The 20,088-nt window shown below is 43.0% G+C and overlaps 1 protein-coding gene and 1 pseudogene across 16 annotated transcripts in view; both read left to right on the top strand.

Moving 5' to 3' along the window:
• The window catches only part of CCDC91 (coiled-coil domain containing 91), a 149,346-nt gene that overhangs the window by 34,569 nt on the left and 94,689 nt on the right, over positions 1–20,088 (top strand). For all 15 annotated transcript variants that reach the window (XM_083738771.1, XM_083738770.1, XM_083738768.1 and 12 more), the window contains one exon: positions 17,114–17,191. In XM_083738771.1, coding sequence (XP_083594897.1) covers positions 17,114–17,191 — 78 coding nt within the window. The remainder of the gene's footprint in view (positions 1–17,113; positions 17,192–20,088) is intronic.
• On the top strand, positions 6,655–17,102 carry LOC310844602 (craniofacial development protein 2 pseudogene; annotated as a pseudogene). The gene is made up of 2 exons (XR_014568692.1): positions 6,655–9,725; positions 14,960–17,102. The product of XR_014568692.1 is annotated as a craniofacial development protein 2 pseudogene (transcript).

The raw sequence follows: 20,088 nt of genomic DNA, 5'->3' as shown, positions 1-20,088 counted from the left end.
TTTTAATGATAACTTCTGTCTGTTTCTATTGTTGCACACCACAGTGTTACATTGTATGTATTGGTGGCATATGAATACTTTTATAAGTAACTTAATTTACGCAATTCCATCATTTTTAGGAATTCAGTTCTTCCTTCAAAATACAAGTTGGATTTAGCTCATCAGGCTATGTCCCTATTAATCTTATTGTTAACCAGGCTATAATTTAAGGTAAATCATTTAAGTTCCCAGGTAAATAAACATCTATATATTGAAGAGAAAGGGAAATCTTAATTCCAGTTAAATGACATGTCACAAGTTGTATGTTGGAGTCAAATTTAAGAAATAAGGATTTAGATTTATTATAATTTATCCTGTAGGCAGCCAAAATACTAAAGTCTTGGAGGTTAACCATAGCTTTTGGGAGGGAGGTTAACAGATTATATGACAAAACTGCCATATCACCTGCAAATCAACATAGGAGATGGGTCTTGGTTGTCATTTACAGCCCCGTATATATGCATCTGTGTGAAGAAACAAAGTGATGGCTGATCTTCCATTCTGGTCATCTTGGGCCCATCTGGGATTAGCACCACCTAGTTCTTGAGGCAGGAACTCAAGTTACTTCACAGAATCTTTTTTTGGTGGTGTTCCTGGAAGTGGCAGATTCAGTCTTATCTGAATCAGGGTGGGTTGAGGGCAGGTTTTATGAGCAAAACTGGTTTTCAGATGAAAAATGAGAAAGAAATTGCTGAGGTGAGGTCTAAGCAGTACTTGAACCAACTTGTGTTTCCCCTTTTGCTCTTCAAATCAGACTTCTTCCTTAACCTGCATGTTAACAGGGCAGACCTGCTTCCATCACACCTAGTTTGATCATCGATCAGCGCATGTATTCAGCTCCACCCTTAGTTGAAAACCATGAATTTTTGAAATCAAACTTTAAAATGTAGAACAATGTTGTTTCGTTTAGTGCACATGAATATGAACCGCATGGAAATATATCTTGGAGGTAGGTACATTCTGTGGCTAAGAGTATTAGAAAATGTATGTTTTCTTTTAAAAGTAATATGACTTACATCCTGTTAAATATCATCTTCTAACAAAATATTTAGGTTGGTTTTAGGTGCAGACATAGAGGAGACAGAACACTAATAATGAAAAATTGGTGTTTAAAAAGTTACCTATTATACCTGCCACTAAATTTATAGATGAAATTCCAGGAACTTTTGCAGGTCATAGAAGAGCTTGAAAATATGGTGCATTGAGGAAAGTAGCAGGAAAAGGGTACTTTCTTAGTTTCTAGCCTTGTTTTTGCTAGTTGATTAAACACATTTATGCATATGCCTGGACATTTCAATTTATTTTTGGCATGTCTTTGGGCTTTTGAATTCCTTTCCTTGTTTTATTCAGTGACATTTCCGCCCCAAACCTCCCAGAGCCACAAACTCAACTTATACAGCAAACTGTGTATTGAACAAAGTAGATTAATGAAGAAGCACATAGAAAAGAATAGATAAATATAGCACTACCTAATGCTAGAATGTATCTGGAATGACTTTAAATCCTAAAGGGCACAATAACTGGCAGAAAATTTACTTTTTCCAATTTGTACCCTTTCTAATACTGCCTGGGCTCCTTTCAGTTAGCATCTTTCAATCCCAGCTGTATCCAGCAATGAGGGTGTCAAGCCATCAGATCCATTTCCAGTGATTGCCTCAGAAATGCTAAGCATACATTGCTTTTCCTCCTCTTTTAGGTTTCATTTTAATATAAAGGTCTCCTACTAAATATGAAAAAAAACCCAGAATTATGTTAGGACAAGAGCAATGATTTGATCAATGTGATTCATTATGAAAATGCTCACAAAATTCCTGCCTTTAAAATAGTCAGTTTGTATATTCCATAGTATTTGAAGTTCTTCATCTTGGAGTATTACTTTTGCTATGTAGAAATTTCTTTTAGGAACATGAAGATAACTTTAGATGATTTTCTAAACTAGGGGTAACCAATGTGGTGCCCTCCAGGTGTTTGGGAAGTGAAAAGAAGCTTTTGCTCCCCTCTTCTCAAATGTGTACGGCAGTGATTTTCAATCAGTGTGCCATGGCACCCTGGGGTGCCACAAATAATAGCCAGGGGTGCTATGGGCAACACTGGCCCATGTCCCTTTTTCCTTCCCTTCCTCCTCTGATGTCCTCTCACATGAGCCCTTGCTGTTGGGAATGGACAGACAAGTCCTATGCCCCTGTGGGTCCATGTGAGGAAGCACCTCTCTTTGGGGCAGGAGGGGCAGCTCAGAGACAAGGCGGCAGCAGCGGCTGCCCAGAGGACACCCAAGGAGAGGGGAGAGGAGGCTGAGGTAACGCTCCACAAGGGAGGGTGTCTGAAAAAGGATGAGAGGCTGCTCGCTCTGCAGGCAGGAGGTGACATAACTGGGCTCCTGAGCCCCCCGGGGGACTGCAGAAAGAAGGTAGTTGGTTAAGGGAGCCGTGGACTCCAAAAGGTTGAAAACCTCTAGTGAAAGGATAGAAGAGAGGGAGCATGTGAATCACAGGACTGTTTGCTGCTCATTAGCAATTCCCACCCACCCCTTCCCAACAGGTGGGCAGAGTTTGCGGCCCTAAGCGGGGCCACCTCCCCCCAAGTAACTGTGGGCTTGGCCCACCCCTGGTGGGCCAATGGGCTGCCGTCGGGGGTGTGGCCTGGGAGTAGGTTTAGGGGCCGGTTCCCGGTCAAGACTCACTTGTCTTTTTCTCTTCTAGGGTCATGTAAATCATGTTTTTTTTAAGATCATGTTCTCAAGCCAGGTCATTGCAATTTGCTATCTATAAACAAACTATGGAGCAGCAGCAGTAATATCTAAGGCCAGTGGTGTAGACATCTATATTAGCACATCTGAGAATTCGTTATCACTGCCTTAAAGAACAAATAGAATAAACCTTAATGTTTGTTTTCATGTTATGTAACCTTACAAAAAGTAATGCCTGGCTTGTTTTTCTGTTATCTCTATCCCTTTTTTCTGTTGTATTGTGTATACAGGTAACTTGCATTTTGGCTGGATAACTGGGGTGTGTGTGTGTTATTTTTGTTTGTTACTATGTTATGTATTTTTGTGATTTTATATTGTAAACCATGCTGTGATCCTCAAATGGACAGTATAGAAATAAAATAAAATAATTTAGGGGTTATATTTTGGGGATTGCACTTATACACAAAAACATTTATTCCCAAACTACCCCCTTGCACCCCTTTGGAACTGCCCCCAATCTTATCTTCCAAAGCCATCATGTCAAAAGAGTCTTGTCCACCAAGCAAAGCAGAGAACTTTTAAGCTCTCTTCCTTGCTCACTGGGCTCTGGGAGGCCCTTGTGAGATCCAAGTTCCAGCGAGATCTCATGAGAGCCTCACAGAATGTAGTAGGGAAGTCTGAGAACTTACTGTAAAAGCTCTTTACTCTGCAGGAAAACCCTGCACAAAAAGAGCTTCTGTGCCTTTAATTGGTGTAATTTCAACTGTCTTGCTTTCAGTTGCATAAAACTGAAATTGTACATGTTAAACGTGCATAAGTTGTGAGTTACTTGTAGACTTGTTTGTGGGGGCAATGATGTGCAACATCTAGAAAACTTTATGTGAAACTTTGTTGAGCATCTAGAAAACCTTACTTGTGGTGATAGTGGCAGTGAGTATTAGGACTATCTTTTATTTCTTCCCTAAAGTGCAATGTGAAATATCTTTCTTAGTTTAATACTCTAAACTGCTGTAATAATGTAGTTCAAATATTCCATTTGCCTAGACATTTTGCAACATTACTAGTCAGAATTTAATTGAATCCTGGGGAATTTGAATTCTCCATTCCCAACGGAGAGCTGCCTTTTATCGAGCAGGTTCCTCAGCAGAATGGGGTCCCCTGTCTTGGAGGAGTTACAGTAAGGGGACAGTGGTAACTACCTAACCCTGTTTAAAAGTGGACTCCTAGAAATGAGCAGGACATGACAGCCACCAATTATAAAAGAGCAGTTCCATCTCTGTTGAAATGAAGATGAGCCTTCCAGTAAATGTAGTCTGACTTCAAAGGATATGGCTACATAGGATATGGCCAGAACTCCGTTTCTTCCAGGCTTTGGTTCTTGAATAGTAGCTAAAGCATTAGGTGTCTAGACACTTGAATGTTCAGTAGCATTCTGAGTCATTCTTCTAACTTTAGAAGGTTATTTATGCTTCCATAAACATTTGGATATTAACAGTCTCAAGTTGGATGCAATTATTTCAAAGGACAGTTAGAGATGGAATCTGGGGGGAAGAAAATTAAATTGTGTCTTAAAAAACAAAATAAATTAGGTTTTTAAAAATTAAAAGATATTTTAAGAGAATATATATTATTTGTATATAGTGTTAGTTAATCTGTGTCCTTAAATTTGCAGTAATAAAATGATATCTGACTAACGTAAATAAATGTAATGTTTGTACTCATAATCACTTAAAATTAAGAAAATTGCTGTCAAACTCATTGCATTAATACCAGCTTTCCCAGGTAAAGGAAAACGTGACTTTTGATGTTAATTATTAGCTGTATGACACAGTAATTCATATGCTGGCAGTTATGGACCCTGAGACCTTTCAACCAGACATTTTATTTCCATGTCATAGTGAAAGAGTGTTTTACCTAGTCACTACAATTCATCAGTAATAATAATAATAATAATAATAATAATAATAATAATAATAATATCTTTATTGTCATTGCCTCCTCTCGGGGACAACGAAATTACTTGGCTGCTCCATCCACCCAGGTAGGGCATTCCACACAAAATGTTATTTAACTAATAACAACAACAATAATAAATTTGTATTCTACTTTAAAAGAGAGAAACTTAAACTGGTTCATAGAAGAAAAATCATCGTACAAACAAAAGTCAGCAATTCAGTAAATACTAATAGCAGCAGAAAGGTTAATAAAAATGTTGTCTTGTCTGGAAAAAAGCACAGTAGCAGCAGAAACAGTTAATAAGCATTGAAAAAAATCAAACTAAATCTGAAAGATAAAATAATTGAATTAGCTTTTTCAAAAATACTTTGGCTAAGATTTTTAATTGTTATTGATGCATTTCAGCAAAAACCTTGGCACCATAAACAATTTAGCACTGTAGTTTTGAAGTGGCATATAATGAGGTTTGCAAAATAGCTTAAAATATAAAACCAGTCTTTACCAAACAAATGAAGCCTGAAGCAGCATATTGGTGTGCCATCTCATTTTTTTCTGGAGAAAACATTTCATAAAAGTTGGTTTCACTACTAAGAGGTTCTGCTCCTGGGCTCTGCCAACCTAACTTCATTCAGGAGCATCACATGAAGCAAGGTGATGACCTGAATGAGGTTGAGGTGCCTCTTCTCTTGTGTATTAACATAGACCTTGAGGGCCCTGACTTTACCCAGCTTTGCCCAGCTCTGGTGACCTGTCGGGACTTATGTAATGTGCTGCATATGGGACTGTTCTTGAAGACAGACTGGAGGCTGCAGCTATTTCAAAACGTGGCTGCTAGGCTGATAAAAGTGGGACAGCCTGATGGGAAAGTATGTCACCAGTCCTTAAAGCACTACACTGGCTGCCGTTGAGCTATTGAGCCCAATTCATGGAATGGAACCAAAGTACCTAAAAGAGCACTTCCTGCAAGATCAAGCATCTCAGAAAGTGTGATTGGCAGCTGAGGTCTTAGTGGTGGTGGTGGTGGTGGTGCTGCCACCAGGGGCTGTCCCGTTGCCATTGAGCTGTGATAGGGCCTTTCCAGTGGCAGTTTCCTGTGTGGAATGCCCTCCTTCAAGAGGTGCATCTGTCCTCATTATTGACTTCCTGGAGAAATTCTTAAACATCCATGTTTTCCGGCTAACATTTTCATTCAATTTTCATAGCAAATTTTGTTTTCATAGCATAGTTTCTCCACAGTGTGGTGTAGTGGTAAGAATGTTAGACCTACATCATGGAAGACCAGGATTCAACTCTCCACTCAGCCATGAAACTCATTGGGTAACCTTGGGTCAGTCACAGTCTCTAGTCTAGCCTATCTCAAGGGATTATTGTGAAGATAAAATGGGAGGAAGGGGAACAATGGGAGGAAGGGGAATAATCGTATTCATGGGCCCATAGACAGTGGGCATGCCTTACTTAGGTTTGTTAAATGGGTTCATTAAGGAATTGAGGGGTATAACCTGTTCAAAAGGGATAGACCAAACAGGGGAGAGGAGTACACTTGTGAAGAAATCCATAACCTGGAGCATGAAAAGCTGATTGAGAGCATATGTGTAAAAAATGCAGGGGAGAGAAACGACAATGACCTTACTGTGGGTGTCTGCTATAGACCACCAAGCCAGACTGAAGACTTAGATGATGTCTTATTAGAGCATTCAAAAAGGAGAGAAATAGTAATCATGGGGGACTTCAACTTCCCCGATATCTGTTGGGACTCAGACTCTGCCAAGAGTGTAAGGTCTGATAAATTCCTCCATTGCCTCAGTGACAATTTCATTTCTCAGAAGGTGGAAGAACCAACAAGAGGATTGTCTGTCTTGGACCTGGTCCTCACCAGTAGGGAGGAACTGATTGCTGAAGTGGAAGTGCTTGGAAACTTGGGAGGAAGTGATCATGTTCTCCTGGGTTTCAGGATACAGAGGCAAGGAGAAACGCACTCTGGACTTTAAGAAGGCCAATTTTGAAAAGCGGAAGGAGCTATTGGGTGTGATCCCATGGTCAGAAATACTCAATGTGAAGGGAGTCCAAGAAGGATGGGAGTTTCTAGATGGAGAAATATTGAAGGCACAAATGCAAGCAATACCAACAAGAAAGAAAAGTGAGAGGCGTCAAAGAAAGCTGGTGTGGTTGCATAAGGAGCTTACAGATGAGCTGAGGGTTAAGAAGGGCATGTATAAGAAATGGAAGAAAGGAAATCACAGAGGAGGAGCCAATGAGTAGCCAACAGGGGGAAGGTCAGGCCAGCAAAAGCTCAGAATGAGCTCAGGCTTGAAAGAGGTTTAAAAAAAAGTTCATTTGGCGATGTCCAAAGTAAGAGGGAAAAACAAGCAAGTGGTAGGTCCTCTGTGTGGGGAAGATGGAAAAATGCTATTGGATGACACAGAAAAGGCAGAACTTCTCAACACCTACTTTGCCTCTGTCTTCACCCAAAAGGAAAGTGATGCCCAACCTGGTGATAACAGAATAAGTGACATAAGGAGGGAGCTGCAGCCCAAGATAGGAAAAGAGGTAGAAAGGGAACACCTAGCTGCTTTAAATGGATTCAAATCTCCAGGGTCTGATGAGCTGCATCCAAGGGTACGAAAGGAGCTTGCAGATGTAATTTCAGAGCCTTTGTCTATTATCTTTGAGAATTCTTGGAGAATAGGTGAAGTCCCTACAGACTGGAGGCGGGCAAATGTCCTCATCTTCAAAAAGGGGGTAAAGGAATACCAGGTAACTACCGACCAGTGAGCTTCACATCATACCAGGGAAGGTCCTAGAACAGATAATTTAGCAGTTGGGCTGTGAGCATTTTGAAAAGGATGCTGCGATTACTAAGATCCAGCATGGGTTTCTCAAAAACAAGTCATGCTAGACCAATCTATTTTCTTTTTGTGATGGAATTACAAACTTGGTGGATCAGGGAAATGCTGTGGAGATAGTGTATTTTGATTTCAGTAAGGCTTTTGACAAAGTCTCCATGATATTCTTGTGAAGCTGGTAAAATGTGGGTTGAACAAGGTAACTGTTAGGTGGCTTTGTAGCTGGTTGACTGACTGAACCCAAAGAATACTCATTAATGGTTCCTTGTCATCCTGGGAAAAAGTGACAAGTGGGGTGCCGCAGGGTTCTGTCCTGGGCCCGTTGTTGTTCAACATCTTTATAAATGACTTGGATGAAAGAATTGAGAGGATGCTTTCCAGATTTGCAGATGAAACCAAACTGGGAGGGGTAGCTAATGCTGCAGAAGACAAAATCAGATCTATTTATTTGTTTCCCCTTCATGGATCACTGCCTTGCCATGGCGAAGGGGCTTGAATAACTCAGAGAAGCTATGAACTATGCCGAGCAGGGCACCCAAGATGAACAGATCATAGTGGAGAGTTTTGACCAAATGTGATCCACCTGGAGGAGGAACCGGCAAGCCACTCCAGTATCCCTGCCAAGAAAACTCAATGGACAAAGACAACAGGCATATAAAAGTTATGATGCTAGAAGATGAGCCCCTCAGGTCGGAAGGCGTCCAACATGCTACTGAGGAAGAGCGGAGGACAAGTACAAGTAGATCTAGAGCTGATGAAGTGGCTGGGGCAAAGCCGAAAGGTCGCTCAGTTGCGGATATGCCTGGAAGTGAAAGGAAAGTCCAATGCTGTAAAGAAAAATATTGCATAGGAACCTGGAATGTAAGAACCATGAACCTGGGTAAGTTGGATGTGGTCAAAAATGAGATGGCAATAATAAATATTGACATCCTGGGCATCAGTGAACTAAAATGGACGGGAATGGGCAAATTCAGTTTGCATGACCATCATATCTACTACTGTGGGCAAGAAACCCGTAAAAGAAATGGAGTGGCCCTCATAGTGAACAAAAGAGTGGTGAAAGCTGTACTGGGATGCAATCTCAAAAATGATAGAATGATCTCAATACGAATCCAAGGCAGACCTTTTAACATCACAGTAATCCAAGTTTATGCACCAACTACTGGTGCTGAAGAAACTGAAATTGACCAATTCTATGAAGACTTACAAGACCTTATAGAAGTGACACCAGAGAAGGATGTTCTTATTATAGGGGATTGGAATGCTAAAGTAGGGAATCAAGAGATAAAAGGAATAACTGGCAAGTTTGGCCTTGGAGATCAAAATGAAGCAGGGCAAAGGCTAATAGAGTTCTGTCAAGAGAACAAGCTTTTCCAACAACACAAGAGACGACTCTACATATGGACATCACCAAATGGGCAGTATCGAAATCAGATTGATTATATTCTCTGCAGCCAAAGATGGAGAAGCTCTATACAGTCAGCAAAAACAAGACCTGGAGCTGACTGTGGCTCAGATCATCAGCTTCTTATAGCAAAATTCAAGCTTAAACTGACGAAAGTAGGAAAAACCACTGGGCCGGTAAGATACAGTCTAAACCAAATCCCTTATGAATACACAGTGGAAGTGAAGAACAGGTTTAAGGATTTAGATTTGCTGGACAGAGTGCCTGAAGAACTATGGGTGGAGGCTTGCAACATTATACAGGAGGCAGCAACGAAAACCATCCCAATGAAAAGGAAATGCAAGAAAGCAAAGTGGCTGTCCAACGAGGTCTTACAAATAGCGGGGGAGAGAAGGCAAGCAAAATGCGAGGGAGATAGTGAAAGATACAGGAAATTGAATGCAGATTTCCAAAAAAATAGCAAGGAGAGAGAAGAAGGCGTTCTTAAACGAGCAATGCAAAGAAATAGAGGAAAACAACAGAATGGGAAGAACCAGAGATCTGTTCAAGAAAATTGGAGATATGAAAGGAACATTTCGTACAAAGATTACCATAATAAAGGACAAAAGTGGAAAGGACCTAACAGAAGCAGAGGACACCAAGAAGAGGTGGCAAGAATACACAGAGGAATTATACCAGAAAGATATGGATGTCTCGTATACCCCAGGTAGTGTGGTTGCTGACCTTGAGCCAGACATCCTGGAGAGTGAAGTCAAATGGGCCTTAGAAAGCACTGCAAATAACAAGGCCAGTGGAAGTGATGGTATTCCAGCTGAACTATTTAAAATTTTAAAAGATGATGCTGTTAAGGTGCTACACTCAATATGCCAGCAAGTTTGGAAAACTCAGCAGTGGCCAGAGGATTGGAGAACATCAGTCTACATCCCAATCCCAAAGAAGGGCAGTGCCAAAGAATGCTCCAACTACCGCACAATTGCACTCATTTCACACACTAGCAAGATTATGCTTAAAATTCTACAAGGAAGGCCCAAGCAGTATGTGGACCGAGAACTCCCAGAAGTGTAAGCTGGATTTAGAAGAGGCAGAGGAACCAGTTACCAAATTGCAAACATGCGCTGGATTATGGAGAAAGCTAGAGAGTTCCAGAAAGACATCTACTTCTGCTTCATTGTCTATGCAAAAGCCTTTGACTGTGTCGACCACAGCAAACTATGGCAAGTTCTTAAAGAAATGGGACTGCCTGATCACCTCATCTGTCTCCTAAGAAATCTCTATGTGGGACAAGAAGCTACAGTTAGAACTGGATATGGAACAACTGATTGGTACAAAATTGGGAAAGGAGTACGACAAGGCTGTATATTGTCTCCCTGATTATTTAACTTATATGCAGAATTCATCATGCGAAAGGCTGGGCTGGATGAATCCCTAGCCGGAATTAAGATTGCCGGAAGAAATATCAACAACCTCAGATATGCAGATGACACAACCTTGATGGCAGAAAGTGAGGAAGGATTAAAGAACCTTTTATTGAGGTTGAAAGAGGAAAGCGCAAAATATGGTCTGAAGCACAACATCAAAAAAAACTAAGATCATGGCCACTGGTCCCATCACCTCCTGGCAAATAGAAGGGGAAGAAATGGAGGCAGTGAGAGATTTTACTTTCTTGGGCTCCATGATCACTGCAGATGGTGACAGCAGTCACGAAATTAAAAGACTCCTGCTGCTTGGGAGAAAGGCGATGGCAAACCTAGACAGCATCTTAAAAAGCAAAGATATCACCTTGCCAACCAAGGTCCGTATAGTAAAAGCTATGGTTTTCCCAGTAGTGATGTATGGAAGTGAGAGCTGGACCATAAAGAAGGCTGATCGCCGAAGAATTAATGCTTTTGAATTATGGTGCTGGAGGAGACTCTTGAGAGTCCCATGGACTGCAAGAAGATGAAACCTATCCATTCTGAAGGAAATCAGCCCTGAGTGCTCACTGGAAGGACAGATCGTGAAGCTGAGGCTCCAATACTTCTACCACCTCATGAGAAGAGAAGACTCCCTGGAAAAGACCCTGATGTTGGGAAAGATGGAGGGCACAAGGAGAAGGGGACGACAGAGGATGAGATGGTTGGACAGTGTTCTCGAAGCTACCAGCATGAGTTTGACCAAACTGCAGGAGGCGGTGAAAAACAGAAGTGCCTGGCGTGCTCTGGTCCATGGGGTCACGAAGAGTCGGAACGACTAAACAACAACAACAAGAACAACATTTACCGTATTTTTCGCTCTATAACACGCACCCGACCATAACACGTACGTAGTTTTTAGAGGAGGAAAACAAGAAAAAAATATTCTAAACGAAACAGTGGATGTATGATTTTTGTGGTTCATGCTGTGGCCACAGACATGTGATCTGACGGTGAGTTTGGGGTAGCCCAATGCAAAAATCCTGAGGATCCATGTGGATCCATGCTTTGTAACCACGTTTTAAGTGGGGAGGGAAGGAAAAGAACTCAAGGGACAAGGAGCACGCGTGGGGGGTGTGGAGAAGGATGCTGCTAATAATGCAGGAGAGGCTCCTCTCCAGCTTTGCTCCTTTAGAACAACCAGTCTCTGCGTCTCTCCCTCCTCCCCGGCACGGAAACCATGATAGTAACCACTCTGAGACAAATCAAGAAAAATTGCGACCAACACTCTCCCCCAACAAGCGCAGTGAGTTCAAAACACACACACACGCAGAAAGAGAACTGGCCCTAAAGTCGCAGGGCGCTGGAAGTCGCAGGGGTGCTGGGGGAGTGAACGGGAAGCAAGAGAAGGAGAAGGAGCCCTCACACACAGAGAGACACACAGTGTCGATTCTAAAGTCGCAGGGGCGCAGGGAGAGTGAACGGAAGCAAGAGAAGAAGGAGCCCTCTCTCACACACAGACACACAGTGTCAATTCTAAAGTCGCAGGGAGAGCGCAGGGGCACAGGGAGAGTGAACGGGAAGCAGGAGGAGGAGAACGATAGCTCAAGCACACACACACACACAGCCCCTACAGTGGCTAATCCAAAATCAGACAGCAAAAAACTGCAGGCAGGGACAGAGAGCACGGGGTTGTTTTAAAGCAGCCAACCCCGCTCTGCTTCTCTCCCTCCTCCCGGCTAGGCTGGCTGAAAAGCTTTGCTGCTACTTAGCAGCTCAGTGGGGAAGAGAGAGGAACATAGAGGACGGGGTTGTTTTAAAGCAGCCAACCCCGCTCTGCTTCTCTCCCTCCTCCCCGGCCCCGCTAGCTGACAGGAGCTGCTTACACCCGCTTTGCTGTTTCAAAGCGAGCCACGGACTGCTCACAACTGCAGCAGATTCCCCCGCCATCTGTAGGAATTCGCTCCATAACACGCATAGACATTTCCCCTTACTTTCTAGGAGGAAAAATCTGCGTGTTATGGAGCGAAATTTACAGTATTTGTTTACCGCCCTATACCCGGGGGTCTCAGGGCAGTTCACAGAATAAAATCAAGATATAAAACCACAAAATAAAAACAACAACGCAATAGCTCCCCCCCCAACCACACATTTTAAAATGGCATAGCATGGAACCTAAAGGTGTACAATGAAGGTGCTGGGCAAACTTTCCTAAGGCGAGCATTCCACAGATGGGGAGCCACTGTAGAGAAGGCCCATTCTCATGTTGCCACCATCAGGACCCCTCAAGGAGGGGGCACACAAAGGAGGGCCTCTGAAGATGATCTCAGGGTCTGGGTAGGTCCATATGGAAAGAGGCGGTCCTTGAAGTATTGCAGTCCTGAGGCTTTATAGGTCAAAACCAGAATTTTGAATTGAGCCTGGAAACTACTTAGTAGCCAGTGCAATCAGACCAGGATTGGTGTAATATGCTCAAACCGTCTTGCTCCAGTGAGCAACCTGGCTGCTGAATTCTGCACTAGCTGAAGTTTCCGAACCGTCTTCAGAGGCAGCCCTACGTAGAACTCATTGCAGTAATCTAACCCTGAGTTTACCAGAGCATAGACAACAGTAGCTAGGCTATCCCTGTCCAGATAGGGGCGTAACTGGGCCACCAGCTGAAGCTGATGGAAGGCGCTCTGGGCCATTGAGCCCACCTGAGACTTGAACGACGGCAAAGGATCCAGGAGTACCCCCAAGCTACGAACCTGCTCCTTCAGGGGAAGTGTAACCCCATCAAGAGCAGGCAGCCTCCCAGCCATCTGGTCTAGGGTGCCTCAGTCTTATCTGGATTGAGCTTCAGTCATAGAATCATAGAGTTGGGAGAGACCACAAGGGCCATCGAGTCCAACCCCCTGCCAAGCCGGAAACACAATCAGAGCACTCCTGACATATGGTTGTCAAGCCTCTGCTTAAAGACCTCCAAAGAAGGAGACTCCACCACACTCCTTGGCAGCAAATTCCACTGTCGAACAGCTCTTACTGTCAGGAAGTTCTTCCTAATGTTTAGGTGGAATCTTCTTTCTTGTAGTTTGGATCCATTGCTCCGTGTCGGCTTCTCTGGAGCAGCAGAAAACAACCTTTCTCCCTCCTCTACGTGACATCCTTTTATATATTTGAACATGGCTATCATATCACCCCTTAACCTCCTCTTCTCCAGGCTAAACATGCCCAGCTCCCTTAGCCGTTCCTCATAAGGCATCGTTTCCAGGCCTTTGACCATTTTGGTTGCCCGCCTCTGGACACATTCCAGTTTGTCAGTGTCCTTCTTGAACTGTGGTGCCCAGAACTGGACACAGTACTCCAGGTGAGGTCTGACCAGAGCAGAATACAGTAGCACTATTACTTCCCTTGATCTAGATGCTATACTCCTATTGATGCAGCCCAGAATTGCATTGGCTTTTTTTAGCTGCTGCGTCACACTGTTGGCTCATGTCAAGTTTGTGGTCAACCAAGACTCCTAGATCCTTTTCACATGTACTGCTCTCAAGCCAGGTGTCACCCATCTTGTATTTGTGCCTCTCATTTTTTTTGATAAAGATGTTGTTGATAAAGATGTTGAATAAGACCAGGCCCAAGTCTGTTGGCTCTCATCCAGTCCATTACCATGGCAGGACACTGGTCCAGCACTTCCACTGCCTCACCTGCAGATGTAAAGGAGAAATAGAGCTGGGTGCCATCAGCATACTGCCTGACAACGTACTCCGAACCTCTGGCTAACCCCACCCAGCGGTTTCATGTAAACAACATGGGCGATAGGATTGAGCCCTGCGGTTTCCACAGGGCTGAATAGCATTCCCCAAGTAATAGAACCACCACAAAGCGGTGCCACCCACCCCTAGTACGGAGAGTCACTCCAGAAGAATACCATGGCCGATGGTATCAAAGGCCGCTGAGAAGTCAAGAACAATTAACAGGGACATGTTTCCCTTGTGTGTCTCTCGACAGAGGGACCAAAGCTGTTTCTGTTCCCAAACCAGGCCTAAACCCTGATTGAAAAGGTTCCACAAAATCAGTTTCTTCCAAAAGCACCTGGATCTGGTCTGCGACCACTCGCTCCAGAACCTTGCCCAGGAAAGGGAGATTAGCAGCTGGCCAGTAGTTAGGTTTTCTGAAACCAGGAAAGGTTTCTTAAGGAGTGGTTTTACCACTGCCTCCTTCAAACAGGCATTCAAAATGACCTTAACAGATTGGAGAATCGGGCCCAAACTAACAAAATGAATTTCATTAGGAACAAATGTAAGGTTCTGCAGTTAGGAGGAAACAGATGGACAAATATAGGATGGGGAACACCTAGCTTACTAGCAGTTTATGTGAAAAGGATCTAGGGGTCTTGGTGGACCACAAGCTTAACATGAGTCAACAGTGTGATGCAGCAGCAAAAAAGGCTAATGCTATTCTAGGCTCCGTAAACAGAAATATAGTTTCTAGATCAAGGAAAGTAATAGTACCACTCTTTTCTGTCTTGGTCAGACCACACTTGGAACTCTGTGTCCAATTCTGGACACCACAATTTAAAATGGATGTTGACAAGCTGGAACGTGTGCAGAGGAGGGCAACCAAGATGATCAAGGGTCTGGAAACTAAGCCTTATGAGTAGCACTCAAAGGAGCTGGGTATGCTTAGCCTGGAAAAGAGGAGAGTGAGAGGAGATATGATAGCCATCTTCAAATACCTTGAGGGCTGTCACATGGAGGAAGGAGCATGCTCTGGAGGATAGGACTCAAACCAATGGCTTCAAGTTGCAAGAAAAGAGATTCCGACTAAACATTCTGACAGTAAGAGCTGTTCAGCAGTGGAACAGACTCCCACAAGAGGGGAGTTTTTAAACAGGTTGGATGGCCATCTGCCATGGATGCTTTAACTGAGATTCCTGCATTGCAGGGGGGTTGGACTAGATGACCACTGGGTCCCTTCCATCTCAAAGATTCTATGATTCTATAATTTCAGGTAAAATTCAGTTGGATATAACTCCCATGTAAACCATTTTGAGCTCAGTGGAGAGTGTGGAACTATTTTTGTGGGAGGCATATCCTCTCCAGGTGCTTTGCCATCTGAAGGATGTAATAATCCTCAAATAGTAACGGGGGACCAAAAAGGCAATCATGTGGCTTCCAAGGATAATTTTGGCATGTGATCTAAAGATAGATCCCCAAAGATCTTGCTATAATGCACGAGCCAGTTACTGGCAGATATCTCTGCATTCATTAGGGGTCTAACTATATGAAACAATATACCTAGAAACAGGATCCAAAAGTTAGATTATTTCCTTTTGGCTGCAGCTTGTCCCAGTTGAGTCAATTTTTGCCCAGCATACTCCCTCTTTTTGTTCTTCACAAGTGAATGACTGTGGGAAGGAGTTAGTAGGTCTGTTTTTGCAGAACTGTTGAGATGGTTTCAGTAATTCTTTTTGGCACATCTTGGTCAAGTTACCCCTGCAATAAACCTCTGTTTCAGTTAAAATACTAATTATGGACTATCATAGGTCAGAGGTGCTGAAATATATTTTGTTAGGCTTGCAAAATGTCATAGTTCATTTCCAAGGCTTCCTGACAATGTGTCCAAAGAGTACAGCTTTTGAGTAACCCAACTATAGAAGAGAGTAGGTGTCTTGTCCATGGAATTCATCTTTCACAAAAGTGAGCGGAGTGATTAAGGGATGAATGTCTATAGTATTATAATAGCAGAACCAATGGATAATTATTACTTTTAACCATGTTGCCAACCTCAAAGCTATGAATATCAAATAAAGGAGGAGGAAACAAAAGTATGATTATTTATTATTATTTATTAGATTTTTACACGCCCTTCATCATGAGATCTTAGGGTGGTTCACATAATAAAATACAGGATAAAATAAAATAATCAATGATACTGGTTCCTTGATAAGTAGTTATAGGCTTCTAAATTCATATTTATTGCTGTAAAGATGATAAAAGTTGATGGAAGACTGAAAAGGTCAAGAAATTTCAGACCAGATTTATTTATTATTTTATCCTGCAATCAGGGATGATGGCAGCTTACTCCAGCAATCGTTAATTTAAAGTTTAGAAGATTCTAGAGATGCTTTGTGGAGGTGTAGAACTCAGTTGTATGGTTGCAGGTAGCCTCTTGAACACCAGTTACTGGTAAACAACCTGCTTATTTTCATTTTAGTGTAGGTATTAAGGTCTATATTAAAACAAGTTGTGTTCACTTCCAGACTAAGAAGAAATAAGGATGCCTACACAAACCATTGGAGAAGGGTGCATATGTAATAAAAACCCTGGCCCTCATGGTTCAAATGATCCCTGCATACACTACATTGTGGATCGGGTGATGCAGAGATCATAGGGTCAACATGGATGGTATACACAGTTAGCTTGACCAAAGGCATAGTTCTTTTCATTCTGTTTCTGCATGTGTTATTTCTTGGGGCTTCTTTAAGCACTGAGGTTCACACATGGCAATCTTGGAAATACCCTTTCCTATGGCTGATATTTATTTAAAAGTACCTTACCCTCAGGCTTAGTTGTTTTGTGCTGTTAAATGGTCTGCTCTCTGCACCATATGGAAACGGCAGTTTCACCTAAAGTCTAAATTGACTTTTGTATTTCTGCCTTAATAGTAAAACAGTGAAACTAGAAACACATAAATGTTATATGTTTCCGATGTCACAAACAGAAAAGTCTATGGCACTTTAGTTTGTGTCGTGGACTGGATAAAGGGTTGACTAGATGTTGTCATGACTGTATGATTATATATATTTTTACAGGAGAAGCATAAACTTGAGTTGGAAGACTTGAGAAGAGCTGGCCATGAGGCCTTGGCTATTATTGTGGAAGAATTTAAGGTAAATATCTTTATAAAAATGCTACAATCTCTGATTGCTATGTGACTTTCCTGTGGATTTGGTGTAGGAAGCAGAAATGCTCACAGGATGTCTTGAGCCTGTTGTCAAGCCTATTGTCATGCCTGCTTCAGGGATTTTTGGATGAAGCCAATTATTGGGATCTGTTACTGTCTGATTTCTGACCTAGTTTTGAAATGGAAACTGCCTTGGACATCCTGGTGGTGGGAGAGGGAAAGGAGTGCCATTCTGTTGATTCCTGTGAACTTTTCCATTCAGTACCATTGAGTGTGGCTTCCTTATCTGCTTCCTGGAAACTATCGCTCTCTGGAAGCTATACTTCATTGGGAGAAGTTATCTGCAGGTTTGGACTAAGGTGTCATCAGTAGTTCCATTATTTCCATCATCAGTCCAGGAAGGCAGTAACTGATGGTCAGAACACATAACTCCATTTATATTTCTGTCACACTTTAAAGTGTTGCCCCCACCTATGTTCTCCCAAAGACCTTCAATTCAATTCAAAGACCTGACCAAGCCACAGATTCACTAAGATGCCTTCTTCTTGGACCTGAATAACACAACAAACAGGGTGTTTACAGTGATGCTACCACAGTTTGAGATTACATTGTTAAATTGGTTTGATGCAGGCTATGTAAGTTCCTACTGCAATCTGGACAACGCAAGCCATGGGTACTTCACTCATTAAACATGGGTCACATTGAATCAACTAACTTGCATTCATCCCAGCATCTGCATTCATCCCAGTGTTTTAATATGTTGTTTTTCTGGCTATTATATTGCGTTTTATTTGCCGTAAGTGCTCTACGAGCAGAATGGTGGAGGCAAGATGGTGCCGTGAGAGGAAGCACCACTTTGAGCTCCGCATCAGTTTTAGAGAAAGTTTTAATTACTTTCATCTTCCGACTACTTATCAGTCGGAGTTGCTGTTAAACGTTCAAATCTTAGAAGGACGCAGAGTTCTCTGACCCACAGCAGCAATTAGCAGTGGCTGCTTCTCCAAGAGTAAGACTTACTTTCCAAAATGTCCAGGAAAAAGAAGAGCGGCCTCATCTCCACAAGTGAGCCCACAGCCCAAGAGCAAGGAGAGCAAGCTGGATGATTTCATAAGAGCTCAGAATTTAGAACCTTCTGCATCAAACAGAGCTCACTCCCAGGTAGGTGGGGACCCTCTAATGGGAGGAGACCACCCAAGGGAGAACTCATTGCTGAGCACCCATGAACTATTATCCGAGGGTGTGCCACTTTATGCAGAAATACTTGCGGACCACTGTTTGTTAATAGCAAGAGCAGTGGAGGAAATAACACCAAATTAGAAAAGGTAATGTCTCTCCTGGCCGAGTTGGTGCTGCTGGTGGCTAGAAACATCCCTCCTGATACTCGAGGCTGGCCACAGTGTTGCCCCCCCTCCACCAAGACCCCTGTGTACAGGGGTGTAATTGTCCTGTTGCCGGCATCTGAGAGACTACCAATAGCAAAAACAATGAACGCGAAAACAGCGAACTGATCCTGCAAAGCATGGAAGTAGTTCTTGACATATATCCTTTTAATGGGCTGCTGCCTTACTGGAAATCAATCACTAGTTTAAAGAGAAATCTCAAGCTTTTATTAAACATCCAGTGCAATAAGCTAATCGCCATAAACTTGCTTTTGACGGACTCCTAGCACACTAGACTCATGTTGACATTCTCCAACTCAGCTACCCCTAAATTACTCCTGAAATATAGGGTCCACCTACAGGACTATAATATTGGCAAGGCGTGTTTTAAAGAACAAAAACTTTTACTGTTGTACAGCCGGACTGATTCCAGTCAATCAGTGCACTTCCTGTCGGCGGGCACTCGTCATAGATTCAAGGTACAATCTCCAGGCCAATAAGGAGGGCTTTGGGCGGTGCATTTGGCCAAAACATCCCCCTGGATAGGAAATCTTGAGTTCAAAGACCAATTACATAAAGAAACCCTGCCCAACCTATCTGTGTCAAAGATAGGCTCCTCTATTAGACCTGTGGCAGACCCCGAAACTCACCATTCACCATCTCCATTGGAAACAGATCAGCCATCGCCAGGTGATGCTCCTCCTAAGGGAAGTGCAACATTTAGACTGCCAGAGCTAGATCTAATTGCCTTTGACTCTGACCCCCCAAATGCCACAGCAAACTGGATAACATCACTGGCCGCTTTTAATTTGGACAATTCTGTAACTCAGCCCCAGGAAGAACAACACCGTATACATCCTAAGCATGGTTGCATTATTATGGAGACCGAGGGAAAGCTGATCACAATCTGTACTCCACAATGAAGCCAAGCCGATGATGGAATGAGCAGCCTCAATATTCTCTCATGGAACATAATGGGTTGGGCCAACAAACTAGGGGATGAGATATTTTGTGAATACATAACGTGTTTTGATGTGATAATGTTGCAGGAAACATGGTCAACTGACAACATAGTCCTTGATGGTTATTTTGCCTATGAAATTAAGGCCTCTAAACTGACCCTGATGTTGGGAAAGATGGAGGGCCCAAGGAGAAGGGGATGACAGAGGACGAGATGGTGGGACAGTGTTCTTGAAGCTACAAACATGAGTCTGACCAAACTGCGGGAGGCAGTGGAAGACAGAAGTGCCTGGTGTGCTCTGGTCCATGGGGTCACGAAGAGTCGGACACAACTAAATGACTAAACAACAACATCAACAAACTGCATGAGGAGGGACGCAGGTGGCGCTGTGGGTTAAGCCACAGAGCCTAGGGCTTGCCGATCAGAAGGTCGGTGGTTCAAATCCCCACAATGGGGTGAGCTCCCGTTGCTCGGTCCCTGCTCCTGCCAACCTAGCAGTTCGAAAGCATGTCAAAGTGCAAGTAGATAAATAGGTACCGCTCT

This window comes from Podarcis gaigeae (assembly GCF_964106915.1).
Source record: "Podarcis gaigeae genome assembly, chromosome: 5".
NCBI classification, from domain to species: domain Eukaryota; kingdom Metazoa; phylum Chordata; class Lepidosauria; order Squamata; family Lacertidae; genus Podarcis; species Podarcis gaigeae.
The sequence above is the reverse complement of the archived record's forward strand: the minus strand, read 5'-3'. Positions and strand labels throughout refer to the sequence as shown.